The sequence below is a fragment of the Anomalospiza imberbis genome, chromosome 21 (genome assembly GCF_031753505.1).
Source record: "Anomalospiza imberbis isolate Cuckoo-Finch-1a 21T00152 chromosome 21, ASM3175350v1, whole genome shotgun sequence".
Lineage (NCBI taxonomy): Eukaryota > Metazoa > Chordata > Aves > Passeriformes > Viduidae > Anomalospiza > Anomalospiza imberbis.
The window spans coordinates 9,609,716-9,624,051 of record NC_089701.1 but is presented as its reverse complement, the minus strand read 5'-3'; the positions used below and the strand labels follow the sequence as shown (position 1 = coordinate 9,624,051).

Below are 14,336 nucleotides of genomic sequence, written 5' to 3'. Positions count from 1 at the left end.
CAGATCTGTTTGTGAGTTGAGCCATTGCTCTTCCCAGCACCACAGGGAAATCGGGAGCTTTTTCTAAACCCTTGATGTTGTTTGTGTGATATGCATCTGCTTTGATGCTTTTATTGATGCCACTCCTGGACCCCCTGTTCCTGGATGTCCAGCGTTTCCTGCTGCCACGGTCTGCTCTGTGTCTTGCAAAGGGAATTGTTTGGTCCCAGTTTACCCCAGAGGCCTGTATCCAGCTTGGTTCCCATGTACCATTCTATCCTCAGGGCAGGCATCCTTGTTTTGGGAGGAGAGTGCCTTGGAAGGGCATTATCAGAATGAGTAACACCCTTTTGGAGCAGGCAAAAAGGGATCTGATGTCTTCCCACATCCACCCTACTGCTGGTCATGTCCCAACCATCTTCGAGCCTTGGGGACTATTCCCATCCCTCTGTGCTGAATAACTCGCTGATGCATGGAAATGTTACCATGGGGGGAAAAAGAAAATAGTTTTCTGTTCTCAGACCAGAGGTGGATTGTGTGGCTGGGAATGGGGTAGGGAGGCAGGGAGGAAAATGCGAGCAAGGTGGCATCTGACTGCATCTTCCAGCTGGGACTTAATATGGACACAGTGTGTTTCATGTCTGCTTCCTTTATTCCTTTGGGATACCCAAAATACCCGCTGCGCTGTGGAGGCTTTGCTGGGATTCCTGCTGGAAGCTGATGTAGCCTGTGGGGTTCTGCAGGATGGCTGCTGTCCCCTCTCTTCACCCTCCTGCTCTGGAGTCCCTGTGAGTCCTGTACAACGCTGGCATCACTTCCCACCTTGGCTCTGCTGTCCCAGCCCTGCTCTGCTGGCTCTGGGAGGAGTCCTACCCCTGCCAGGTGTGTGAGAGAGACATTGCAGCCCTTCCCTTGTTGAGCAGCTCCCTCGCAGGAGGCAGGCTGGCACCTGCATTTCCCAGCAGGCAGGATCAGCACATTCCTTCTGCTCTCTGCTCTCCCTGTGCTGCCCTGGTTCCTGCTGGGGTTGTACCCCAGTGCCCTCAGAGGTTCCTCTCAAGCCCCAGTGCCCTTCTCGCCCACGTGAGTGTGGTCCCATCCTGCTGTGCCCTCCAGGGCTCTCCAGTGGCCGGGCAGCAGAGCCCATGTGGGCAGGGATGGCTGGGGGTGGAAGGGCTTTGCAGGGCTGTGCTGCCCAAGAGCAGTTTTGTAGCCCCTGTGCTGGGTTTGGGTGGTCTCACAGAGACCTGCTGGCCCTGTGCCCAGCTCAGTGTGCCCTGCTGCAGTCCTGCTTGTCCTGTCACCACCTGCTCATGACATTCCCACTCTCACCCTTGGGAATTATCTCCCCTGAAATGCCACAGCCTGGTTTGAGTTCTTTATTTTCCCTCACTTTCTGTATTTTTAGACAAAAGTTACTGAATATGATGTGCTGTTCTCAGACAGCTGCATTGGTCACCTCCACTCCTGTGGGGCCCTGACCTGAGGACAGCAATGGGGTGAGATGCTGTGATGAACGGAGTGCCCTGATGCCACAGCTGGGCTCTCCCTCTTCCAGGAAAGACTTTGGAAGCAGAAGTCCAAATCTCTGAGCAGTGCCCAGGGTTATAATAATTCAGTTGTCTGGACTTGCTAATAAACGACTGGTTCCGTCTCTTTTTACCTTTCCTCGAGGATGGCACAGGCTGGGGGAGGATGAGGGTGAGCAGTGGTGATGCTCCTGCCGGGATCCTCCTGCCGAGCACGGGCAGCTGCGCTCAACCAGAAGGTGCAGGCTGGCTCTGCAGCCTGGCCTGCCCCTGGGACTACACGGGCCCTGCTTCCTGAGCAGGAGAGCTGCTTTATGTTGTGGTTTTACTAAATGAATTCAAAGCTTGGCCTTCCTCCAGGCAAAGTCTGGGCCAGGTGCCAGCGGAGCAGCCCCCAGGGAGAGCACTGGAGCAAGGAGGGGCCAACAGCAGGGAAGAGCAGAGGAATCCAAGAAGGCAGATTTGCCTAGAAAACAGCTCTGTTTCCATCTGCTGGGTCAGGAGTTGCTATAGGAACTGGGATGATAGAGGCAGGGCCATCTCCTGGGCCTGTCTGTGTGTGCAGAGGGAGGGAGGAGGGAGGAGTTACTCAAGTTTGAACATATCATGTGTGTGCCGGTGGAAAGTTGTAAGGAATGTCGAAACTACAGCCTGGCTCAACCTGTGCAGTTCCAAAGAGCCGTAGCAGTTGTTCCCTGTGCTCAGCAGGCCCTGGCAGAGGCAGGTAGGGTCCTTCCAGCTGAACCTGGCTCTCAGCTTGGTGTCAGCTCTCTCCCTTTCCCCCCTCCTGTTTCTGTCCTTGGATAAAGCCTTTGGAGGCTTGCTGGGAGTGGTGGAGGGGGTTTGTGGAGGTGAAGGCTCTTCTGCCTGGCAGGGGGAGGGTGGCTCTTTGCAGCCCATTTTCCCTCCCACAGCTCTGGGAGGGTTCCCAAATCGCGGGTATTCCCTCAGGGACGTGTTCTGTGGGCACAAACGTGCTGCTGCCCGGGCTTCTGGGCACAAGTGGTGTCTGGGGCTCTCGGGGAGCGCGGGCAGGGTTGGAGCTCTGCGAGGTGCCAGGGCTGAGGCTGGGACAGATGTGGAGAACTGGAGCTGGCAGTGGGAAAATGAGGGAATGTGCTCCTGAGCCCCAGCAGCTCCTGCCCCGCACGGCTTCTGTGGGGCAGCATGCCTGTGCTCTCACCTCTGCTCCCGAGGACAGGCAGAGCCTGGCCCCTCCTCAAGCGCCTACTGCAATTTTGGTCACTGTTAAACTTTCTCGGGCTCCCGTTTACCCTGAAACATGGGAGTATGAAAATGCAGGAAGGTGTTCCTGAGAATCCTCATTGTTAGGGTTAACCATGGGGCTCTCCGGTAGCAGCCTCTCCAGATAAAATCTTATTTATTTCCTCAGTAAACCCATTTTTTCAGGTGCTGAGAACTTTCCGAAATAGTTGTGTTTCCCCCAAGAGTGTTCCGGGTTGCTCACTGCTCCACAGGTATTTTTTTAAATAGGTTTGGCTGAAATTTCATCTGCTCTTTTTGTGTCACAGAGGATAATCTCTTAAAAAAAAAAAAAAGTAGATAGTGTTGTTTCTCTTTTTGAGAAGCTGCACAATAAGCTGCTGAAAACTGAAATGTGATCTCTATCCACAGAGGCAGAGCTTGCCAAACTGGCTGGGATCACAGCCCACCTACTCGGGCACCCATCTTCTCACAGGCCCAGGAAAGCCCCAGAGCCTGAGTGCAGCCAGCTGTGGAGTAACCTGCCCCTGCAGCAGATAACCCTCTGGTCACATTAGTTACTGGTTTGCTTATGCCTGGCTAGAGGAAAACTTGTCTTCAGCGTGCTTTCACTCTGTTAATGGAATTGCAGATGTTCTTATTATGGAGATCTACTTCCAATATTTTATTGAATTACTCCCACATTGCTCTGTGGCAATATGTCCCAGAGGCTCAATGCACATGGTATGCTGTGGAATTTCATTTCCTCTGTTTTAATTTGTTGTTTTTTAATTTCAGTTCATTTTCAATATGGAAAAGAGGTAAACGGGGTCCTTTTTTTTTTTGGTTTAGGCATTATTGTTTTACATGTTTCTTTTTTCCCTTCTCATCTCTGCTGTTTCTCTTGCTTTTGCCTCAAACAATACCATGATTTTCCTACTGCTACCTGCCTCGTGAATAATAGCTAAATCTTATTACATCTCTGTGGGCTTCTGTTTTTTGTTGTCTTGAGAAAATCAGAATTGGTCATTCTGCCTTGCCTAAGCTGTGAAAGGCTGCTCGAGATTTTTTTCTGTGTTCTTGGCTTTTCCTTTGTTTATAAGCAGAACATTTGCTTTGATTGCTTGAAATACATTGTGGTAAGCAAAGACCTTCTCTGAGCTGTCTCTAGTCATGGTAGATATTTTGCTGGCATGTTTAATTAATGGTACCTTCATCTCTGTGCATGGGAAGTTAAATTTTATCTGGCAGAGCTGTACCAGTAAATAGCAATCCCAGTGCAGCATGGTTGGAGCTGCCTGGAAATCCTCCCTGGAGTCTCCAGGCTTGGTGCTGTGTTTCAGGTGATGTGTGAGTGTTGCCACTCACTGCTCCCATCTCTGCCAGGCACTTCATAAATTAAACTTTAAAACCACTTTGGGTCGTAAACAAAGGTTGCTGAAGCCAAATGCAACAGCTGTGTGTACCCAGACGGGGTTGCCTTGGCTGGAGGTTGTGCTCAACCTCTGGAGAAATGGTACCCACTGAGGTCACAGCCAGAATTGTCCCCTCTGGCTCTTGGGGTGCTGTGGGAGGGCTGGAGCACTTCCCACTCACTGCATTTTGGTATTTGGAGTTATTGCAGTCTGTGGAATGCAGTGAAGGATGATAGGTTATGCTTATTTCTGATATTGGAAAAGCTCTTTCAAGTCTGGTACCTTCCTGTGGCTGTAGGGCATGGCTCTTCATTTTTATTAACATTTTTTTGGAGCCACTGGAGCAGAGCCCATAGTGCTCCTCAAGCAAAGGGCAGGGGCTGTTTGCCAGCTACAGGTGTTCTGAGTTCTGTTTTTACAAATATGAAGAGAAATTGCAAAACTCATGAAATGTAGCTTTTGATAATATCAGCATTTGTGGTGGTTTGAGGGAGACTAGATGGGCAGCTCAATTAGTTGATGTTCCAAAATCCTGTTTCTGGTTTGATTTTCACTGAACTGTCTCAGAATTTGGCTTCCACCCTTGCAAAAATCAGCAGTTCTGAGGTACTAAGTGCAACTCTATGCAAGGATTTGCTTCTCTTCTGCTTTTGCAAAGAGCTTCCCCCAGTAATCATGTTTTAGCTTTTAAATAGGCTCAACTATGAGCAATTTGCAAAATAAAGGTTGTAGATAGGGACCTGTTATTGTAAAGTCGGTATTTTTGAAAGTAGGCAGTTGATAAGGAAAGCTAAAGATGACTGAAAAAGCACAGCAAATATATCACGGGCCAGTGAGAAATATTTTAATATCTATAAAACAAAATAATTTTCATCAGCAGTGCTTATATTGTTAGGAAAGGTTAAACCCAACTGATTGCTGATAACAGTGCAGAGAAGTAAAACATTTCTTTCCCATTTTTGTGGAGAAGCTGGATGATATTCTCTCAGAATACCTCCCATTGCACTGGTAACCAGGGAGGGTGTTAAACCCAAGATAACATTTCAGAGTATTTTGAAACTTGAGCAACACTGGAACCTGTTTGTTTAAAACAAATTGGCAGAGCAGCTTTCTGAATCCTGGCTGCCAATTTGTAATAAATCTGGGAAGACCAAAGGAGTTCCAGAAGTTTGGGAAAACATAAATGTTGTAGCAATGTTTTAAGATGGAGAAGGGAGCAGGTAACCAGCGGGCAGTGGAGACCAACCTCTGTCACGTTAAAGAAGGAGCATGCTCAGCAATCCCTGTGCTCTGATGGAAAGCAGATCATGTCAAAAAAAAAAAAAAAAATAAAAACCCACTCAAATTGTGGGTTTAATGAGATTATTGCACTGGTTGCTAAAAGTGGCTGCATTGGCATCATATACCTGGATCCTGAGGGATGCAGTCCTGCTGTCGACCAAAGGCTGCTGCTCCCAGGAGGGAGAAAAGGCTTTGCTTTGGGAGCAGGACTGTCTTGGATCTCCTGGGCAGGGGCTGATCCCTGGCATGTCCTTCATGCCTTCCTGCTTGCCTCAGCACTGCTGGTGGGCTCTGAGCTGAGAAACACCCACCTGGGCAGTTGTGGGGGGTTCTGATCCTTGTCCCCAGCCCTGCCCTTGCCCTGTGCCAGGGTGGCAGATCTCAGTCTCCCTGTTGCTGGTCAGCACCGTGTTCAACGAGCTGATTTAGAAAGTGCCACCTGATACCCCTCAAAAATAGTCACCAGGGGGAATGTGATCCCTGCACTCTGTAAGCAAAGGGCTGAGGAGCTGTGCTCTGACATCAGTGTGGGACAAACTCAGCTATTCCTTAGTTTCCCTGTGAGCAAGCCAGTGGGAGTCAATGCAAAATCTGACTAGAGCTGTCTCACTGCCTGGAGGGAGCCTCTGTCTCACCGAGGAGAAGCTTGGGACAAAATATTAAGTAAATTAATACTGAATCTTGGTTCCCTGAGCAGGCTGATGGAGTCAGGGGGGTTCAGCTGGGACAAGAGGAGGCTCTGGAATACCCAAGAGCAGATTATCAAGGAGGTGCATAGCAGGAGGATTGACAGTAATTGTCAGATGAGATAACAGGGGTTTCTGCCTTGGGATAAAGAGAGATAAAGTTTTCCTTCTTCAGACAGCTGAGCAGTGGGAGAGGTTGTCCAGAGAGGTGGGGGGGGCCTCCATCCTTGGGGGCTTTTAAGACACAGCTGGACAAAGCCCCGTGCAGGCTGCTCTGAAATTGGTGCTAACCCTGCTTGGAGTAGGAACTGGGATTAGATGCTCCCCTGGGGATCTCCTCCAGCCCAAATAATTCTGCGACTCAGCAACCTGATCTCCTCCTGAGTGTAAGTTAGAGCACAGTTAAGTAAAAGGTTATGGTGGAGCCCCCCTGAGAACAGGGAGGGAGGAAGGTGGTTTAGATTGAGTGCTCTTAATACCCCATCTGTCATCTCTGTGGTTAACATGTCGTGGGGATGGTTGCTATGTGAGACTTTGCAGTGGAAGATTGCAGGTCTTGAGAGAACTATTGCTGACTTTTAGTTGATGTATTTTAAGGATTGTTAAAAAAAAGAAAAAAGCTGGAGAGAGATGCCAGTGTTTAGGAAGAGTGAAAATGTCAGTGTGCTGAGTGTTCTTTGGGCCTGTCAGGGTGGGAAGGAAGCTCTGGAAAAGGACAATAAGGGACACTGCTGCTTGGGCAGGGACAAGGGAGGTACTTGGAGCTGCTGGTTTGTGCACAATTTTGTTTTCCTGCCACTGAAGGAAACTGAAGCCTGGAGTTGGGAACTGGAGCCTCTGCAGTTGAGGGGACGTGTATTTTGGAGGGTGTGCTGGAGGCGCCCCTGCTGCTGGGTGGGGGGCTCCTGGGGAATGGCCATGTCCTGAGCTGGGCCCTGGCAGGTCTGGCTGGGTCATGGGAAGAGCTTCCAGGTTCCATGGTTGAGATGTGCACAGAGTTCCCATGCCCTGGGTTGCTGGGGAAGCTTTAGTTTTGGTTTAGCTCAGCTAAAACCCTCCTTATGGTGCACTGAATTTGCATTTCCTTATCTTTGGCTTTACCTTTCTAATGGTTTCTAATTTTGGTCTTGTTACTTGGATGGATTAAATTACATTTAATGCATGTTCATTTATCCCCAAGTCTGGTTTTGTGACAGAAGTGCTCTGGGCAGTTTCACAAACTGAGGACAGCCCACTCCTGTAGGACTGGCTGACAGGCAGTGGGAAAAAGCTGGAGGATTTTCTGGTCTTGTGCAGAAACACCAGCATCTCTCTGGGCTGTAGGTGAGGCACTGCCTCATGTTTGAGTCCATGGGCAGAAGCTCCTTCCCGTGTTACATGCTGTGGTGTGGGTGACTGCAATGCTGTTTTTCTCCTAAAATCTAGCAGGAGTGAGATGTCACTTTATTCATAACCCCATTAAGATGTTTGGCTAGAACATGGAAAACAAGGCTCAAACCCTTCTCAGCCTCAGGGCAGGCCTATCCCCCATCTCTCAAGAGTGTGACCACAAAGTACACCCAGACCTTGGTGTTCCCATTCTTCTGCCACTGCCTCAGACTCAGCTCTGTGGTGTCGCTGTCCCCACCCCAAGTGCCACTCCTGAATGTTGTCCTTTTTGTCCCACATTCGTGTCTCTTGTGAGAGGTCTCCCAATGCCATCTCTAAGATGATGCTGGAACCTATTCCTGTCTCAATTTCCCTGTTCCTCTCAGTTACTTCTCACATGTATCTTGATTAACCCAACCCTTTCACCTAAGATCTGTTTGCTTTTATCTGTCCAGCCTTGTTGCTTCTCTGGACATATCTTAGAGGTGTCACTATTTCTGCCCAATGTCCCCCACTGTGTTCCTAACATTCCAATGGGTTTTTCCTCTTTCTGACCACCTCTGTTGGTGCCTAAATCCCAAATCTCCTGTTGCAGCCTTGCACTTCATGCCACGATCTTGCTGGCCCTGCCCAGCTCCCCTGTTACACTGACACAATGAGTTTTGGTGTCACTTTTGGCACTTGGTTTGTCCAGGTGCCATCCACGTGTCACAAAGAGACCTCTCCACTGCTGCCTGGTTGATTGAATCCAGGGTGAGGGACAGCACACTCTGAGTTCACCTGGGGGGAAATTTGTTGCCTTATTTTCACAGGACTCTAGCACAAGCAGCATGCCTTGGTCCATCCTTCACCCTCCAGCAGTTCTGCTGGAGTGGGTGGCCATGTTCACTGGCCAGCAGCCTTGCTCTGCTTTTTCAGTCTTGTGCCAGTATTTGAATTGTAAACTAAGCAGAACATTTTAAGAAGTGATCAGAATTCTTTCTACTAAGCGTTTTCATCACCAAATTCTGTTTGGTCCAAACCAGAGCTGTGTGTGCTCTGGGGGAAGGCTGCTGGGGCTGAGGTCTCTCAAATTAACTCTGAGGCCGTGATAAATGCTCTACAATTGTTTTGGAGACAGAAGAATGGAAATCGCACTTCCCAGCCTCTTATTTCTTCAAGCATCAGATACTGCCCCAATTATTAGCTTTGCTTCTTTCTTCCCCATTGAATTCCTTCAGGAATGCTAGGAGATGCCATCCACTCCTCCTGATTGTTCCTGGACCTCTTCTGGGGATGCTTTGATTCAGGATAGCCCCTCCTGTTGTACACAGAGCTCTGTGTGTGATACACTGTGTCTTGTGGAGTTTCTTGGCCTGGCTCTGGGCATCTGGAATGGGATTCCTGCAGCAAACCCTCAGGTCCCACTCCGGGGTAATGATCTGCAAAGGAACCAGTTAAAACAAATGCCTGTTTCAGTTGGGATCTAGAGAGGCTTGCAAACATGCCAGACCTCTGTAATGGATCTCTGGAGGGAGAACAGGGCCTGGAGGAGCTCCAAGTCCCACCTTCCTCATGCACATCACTGAAGAACAGCTCCCTCCTGTGCTCACTGAGCCTTTGCTGTGCCCTGGGTCACAGCCAGCTGCTCCTCTGTGGAAGCACGGACTGGCTTTTCAGGCATGGTATCTGCTGGGTTTATTGGGGAAAAGTGCCCTCTTTTGCATTTCTTGTTGAGTTTTTCAACAAGTAGATTTTTTTTTTCCACTCTCCCAATGATTGTAACAGGATTTATTCTCCTGCAGCCAGCTGTTAGCAATTAGCAACTTGATCCAGTCAGGCCTGGGAACAGCGTTTAACACTTTCTTGCCTCTCAGAGGATGTTGCTAATCCTGTTTTTACTGGTTTCAGGTTTGTGCTGTAGTTTTGGCACTTGGTGTGTATGTGTGGGCGGGGTGGGAAGATAGGCATGAGTACAGCAAAGGACTAATGCAGCTAAAAGAAAAGTATTGAGCCATTTACACAGAAAAAGTCCTTAGTAAGATGATTCCCAAGCAGTCTGCACAGAGGGTTGTATTTAGTAGTAATTCCAGTGTGTCATAGCTCTGGGAAGTGTGCAACTTGGGAATCCAGTCTACTCCTGGATGAGATTGAGACTCAGCACCAATCGGTATCAGTAGTTCTTCAAACAGTGATTTCTGCAGCTGGGGCTCCTGAGTGGGGCTGAACCTCCTTCCAAATGTTTCACCCTCTGGAGGATGAAAACCACTCTTGCTGACCCTGCTTAGAACTGCAGCTGCTGTGGAGAGAGCTGAGAAATGGCATTGTTTGCTCCCTCTGTACATCACCTCTCCCAGGACTCACTGACAGGCACTTCAGTGATCCAGCACTGGGAACCAAATGTGGTGGGAAAAACAAACCCAGCAGAACCTGAACCAGCTGCTGAGGTGCCTGTGCAGGGCTGCACTGCTGGAAATAGTTCACCTCTGCCACATACAAAGGTGAGAATTCATGGTACCAAACTGGGGGAGACAGGACTAGTCCAGACCAGCCTTTTCTTCTGTCAGCAGTGGAGACACATCCAGAGAGGATTCATCCTGCTTGTCTTGGATACTCTTTAGGCAAGGGCCCAATTCAAAGCCAGCTTTTGTAGGCACAGAGCTGCTGGCAGGTGAGCTCTAGATCAGCTCTGGAGCTTTCCTTTCCTCTCCTGGAGGCCAGACTGGCCTGTATGGCCACATCTTCTAATTCTGGCTTGCAGTTCCCCCAAGCCGTGCTATTTTTGTGGACCTGCAGAGGTCCACTTGCCCATCAAGTCCTGAGAAGCCCCTGGTTCTCAGGGTGGCATCTATACCTGTCTGTGCCCCCCAGTTTGTACCTTTTCTCCAGTGCTGGTTGCTGGCTCAGTGGCAGGAGCTGAAATGGTGCTTGTGCATTTCTGTGTGACTTCCCTTGTCCCCACACCTCATTCCTTCTTTCCTCCTGATATTTTACATCCTTATCACCCTGTTCAGGTGGTTCAATGATGTGACTGGCTCTGTGGCAGTACAAAAGGTGTCATAAAACAAAGGGACGCTTACCTTATGGTGCTTGTTCAGATGAGATAGTGGTGCTGCTTGTGGTGCATTTATTCAGTTGCTGTGACATTGGTGGCTGCTGTCATTTTGAGAGGACGGGGGGCACAGCACCACTACTCTTGTCAAAGGAAAGTCCTCATGTAAAGTCTCAAGGTGAGCCCCTCACAGTGCCTGCAGCCATCCCAGCTGGGCTCTGAGTGCTGTGCTGATGGCAGAGGACGGATGATGCCCTGCTCTTGATCCTTCTTTGCTGGGCTTTTGGACCGGATGGGAAACAGAGGCATTGAACACTTGCTGGTGTCTGGGGCTGCTCTCATTTCTTTGTTCTTCCAGCAGTGGGGCTTGGGCCCTCAACCTAACCACAGTCCCTATTTCAGTGCTTTCCAGACATCCTTCCCATTATTCCTGGACAAGTTAGAGAGAAATCCCTGTGTGTTTTGGTGGAGCCAGCCTGAGTCTTGAAGCTCACGCAGTTGGCCAGGCTCTGGAGGAGGATGAGGGTGTGCAGTCTCTGGGTGATGTCATTGGCCATTTGAGGGCTCCTTGTGGGGACCTCTTAAACATGCAGCTCAGCAGTCACCTGGGACATGTCTCCAAGCTGCTGTTCTCCTTCCAGGGCCTCCTCAACAAGTTCTGGTCAGTGGCTATAGGAAATGAATTTGTAGAAAATTTTTAGAACTTGATAGAAAGTTTACATAGTATGTATTTGTAATATAGACTTTGAGATAAGAAATATTAAATTAGAAGTACTATAGAATAAAACAGATACTGTTGAGAGAGAAATGGAACTAGAAACAAGTTTCAAAGGGTGGTTTTGTAACTAGGACTAGATACTTTAGAGAAATAGAATTATGAAAGATGTAGTAGGACTCATGAGGGGTAATTTTAGATGATTGGTTTTAAGGTATTTATAGCATAGTGTAATTAAAACTGATAGGTTAAGAAATGTTTATATTATATTATAATTACGAAGTAGTTAACTTCTGATTGTGACGGCGTGAATTATAACATCTGTATTGTCTCACCCTTCACATGAGACTAAAAATAAGAATAAAAGTTTTTAAAACACCTCTCAGTTGCCTCATCTCTGGGTCAAAAAAGGCTTAATCCAGCAAGTGGCTGGTCCAGCTTGGGCACCCACGGGAAGGATCTATCCCAGACTTCACCCCTATGGTGCAGCTGATCTGGGTCATGGCCACAGCACCACCAGACAGGTCTCTGCTGAGTTCCCATCACCTCCTGCAGGAACGTGGCTCAAGTTAAAGCCTTGGTGCTGGTGACAGGTCCCTTTCTCAGGTCCTGTGGCAGGACTGTCTCCCCCAGTGCTGAATTCTCTGCAGTTCTCTTTGCAGGTCCTGCTTTGGGAGCTCCCAGGACACCTTAGCAAATCACCTGCATAAATTAACACCCACCAAGTCTGTCTTCAAACTCTGCCCCAAAACTTCTTAGCAAAGTCTCCCTCCAGTTCAGTGCACAGTCTCTTCTCTGTGGGAGTTGCAGTCTGCCCTGGGGTGGTGGGAATCAGCAGCAACCCTTCCATTCCAGGAGGAAAGGATGACCTGGGATGCACCAACAGCTGCAGAGTGCTTGGTCAAAACCTCTTCTGTGGTCACCAGACCCTCCTGCTGAGATCTGGGCTTGTGCTTTGCTTTTGCAGGCTCACCACAGGGGATGCCAAGGGATCACAGCCCCTTCCCAGCCCTGGCCAGGGTGCTCGTGTAGGGAGCCAGGAGGCGGCTGAAGCAGGAGGGACCTGGGGATTTTAAGATGTTTTTTGGTGCCTGGCTGGGCACAGCAAGGCACATCCATCCAGCATTAGCTCCCCCTCCTGCCTGTGTGTTTGGCTCCCTTCCCAAGGAGGCCCTCAGTTGTTCTGCAGGCTCAGAGCCATCTTTTCTGATGGAATTCAGCAGGGACAATGGCCAGTAGCATATCCTTAGGAAAGAGAATAAAAACAGGGCAAGCTCCAGTGATTCTAACCCTGATTTATCTTCTGGGCATCCATCAGTCTGCAGCTGGGGGATTTCCCAAGCCAAAGGTTTTACCTTTGGATTTAAAGAGCTGTGTTCCTTGGGTATCCATGGCAGCTCAGGGCTGTGACTTGTACAGTTTAATTATGTTGGGTGGAAAAAGAGAGCCTTTTGTTACCAGTCTCTGAGCTAATGGCATCTGATGCTCCTGCATGCATGCACTGGCACAATGGTGGGTCCTTTTATAGCCTCTCCTCCTTTACTAACAAATGCCAACATTCAGCGTTGCCTTTTTACTAAAACTCCTAGGATTCTTGAGCGAACACCTTCGGGTCCTGGCAACTTTACATTTATTAATTTATTCTGTCTTCTTTTGTCCTGGCATTCAATTATGAGACAGAGCCTCTAAACCTGCCTTCTGTAAAATTATCCTCCAGAATGGGAGCCTCCCAAGGCTCTTTGTAGTGAATGTGGGCACAAAGAATTTACACAACTGCTGATCTGACCTGTTCCTTTAGGTGGTTATCATGGCTTTCCAATGAAACTGCCAGTGTTTAGGCAGTGTGCACTTTTGGCAGCAGTGTGGACATGCAGGGAGAGATTATTTTCACCCTGCTCTGGACCTTTAGCTTAAAACTGTGTGGCAAGTTCCAAGGTGCCGGCTTGGCTACTTGGTGCCAAGGTTCAGGTGGATAAAGCCTGCTTGGGGAGCCTGGCTGGACTGCCCAGGTTCATTTGTAGCTGCAGTTTCACTACTTGTTAATTTAGTAAGGAAAGGGAAGTATTGATAAAGGAGAGATAATTTGAGGGAGAGATTGCTTCAATTAAACTGGACTTGTTTAATTGCAGTTAAAAGGGTACATCCATCCACCCAGGAGTCATGGCAGCTGAGGGCCTGGAAGATGGATTGCACTGGTAGCTTTAGGAGTGGTGTAGACAGTCAAGTGATCATTGGTTCCTCTCTAAGCCTCTGATCTGGTGATGAGCAGAGTAGGGCTGAGGTCAAAGGCGCTCTTGAAGGCAGGGAAGATTGCCCAGCCTGTCACGAGGCAATGACACAGAGCAACCCTGCAGAACAGAGCAGTCCTGTCTCTGGAGGACTCATCCACTCTCTTTGCTTTGTCTTTCAGAGATGTAGATGGCAGCTGCTGCCTTTGAAGGACTCGTCTGACCCTGTGCAGCACCTCCAGTTGCTACCATGATCTTCTGCATGCTGCTGCTGGCCTCCCTGCCTGAGCCCTCTGGCACCGAAGTCAACCCTGGTAGGGAGCTGCCAGGCTGAGAGAGGACTCATCTCCCACCTTCTGTGTGCTCCTTCTCAGCCTTTCTTTGCCTCTTGTGGGGATTGACTGTGGAGGCTGCATGTAGAGACAATCACTGATGTAGTTCCCAAATGTCCTCTGGACTGAGATATTCCTGCTGTGCTGGATTGGGACACTCTCCTGCCAGTCCCAGAAAAGCCCAGCATATGGACATCCTCTTTTCTATGTCCACCTGGGCCTGTCTTGGGCTCTGAAAATCTCTCCATCACTTTGGCTGTGTGGCCTGCAGAGCAAGCCTCGCTCCAGGCTGGCTCAGAGGTTCTGTGCTTGCTGTGGAAAACAAATTTCCAGTTAGCTGTTAGCCACAGCTGTCCAGCCAGCCAGGGGCATTCTGGAAATGGGCATTCCATTTACATCTGTGGAAGGACAGATAGATAGGGTGGAGATAGGGATATGAGCCTGAGTCCCTGTGGATGGCAGGACCTCTTATCTTACAGCATTTGGCAGGATACAGTCATGATGGAGATGAATAAGATAATGTGTTGCAAAAATTTCTGTAATGAGGTGTTTTGAGCTGGAGACAGTCT

General features: G+C 49.0%; 1 protein-coding gene and 1 long non-coding RNA gene across 4 annotated transcripts in view; one reads left to right on the top strand and one right to left on the bottom strand.

Moving 5' to 3' along the window:
* LOC137486353 (uncharacterized) overlaps positions 1–14,336 on the bottom strand; it is a 417,767-nt gene that overhangs the window by 46,516 nt on the left and 356,915 nt on the right. The window lies entirely within an intron of this gene.
* Positions 1–14,336, top strand: part of LOC137486339 (discoidin domain-containing receptor 2-like) — a 58,381-nt gene that overhangs the window by 13,641 nt on the left and 30,404 nt on the right. The window contains exons 1-2 of one of the 3 annotated variants that reach the window (XM_068211568.1): positions 1,966–2,232; positions 13,618–13,749. In XM_068211568.1, coding sequence (XP_068067669.1) covers positions 13,686–13,749 — 64 coding nt within the window. In that variant the 5' untranslated portion in view covers positions 1,966–2,232; positions 13,618–13,685. Of the gene's footprint in view, positions 1–1,965; positions 2,233–13,617; positions 13,750–14,336 lie in introns of those variants that run through there. The other 2 variants (XM_068211566.1, XM_068211567.1) reach the window with 2 other exon arrangements.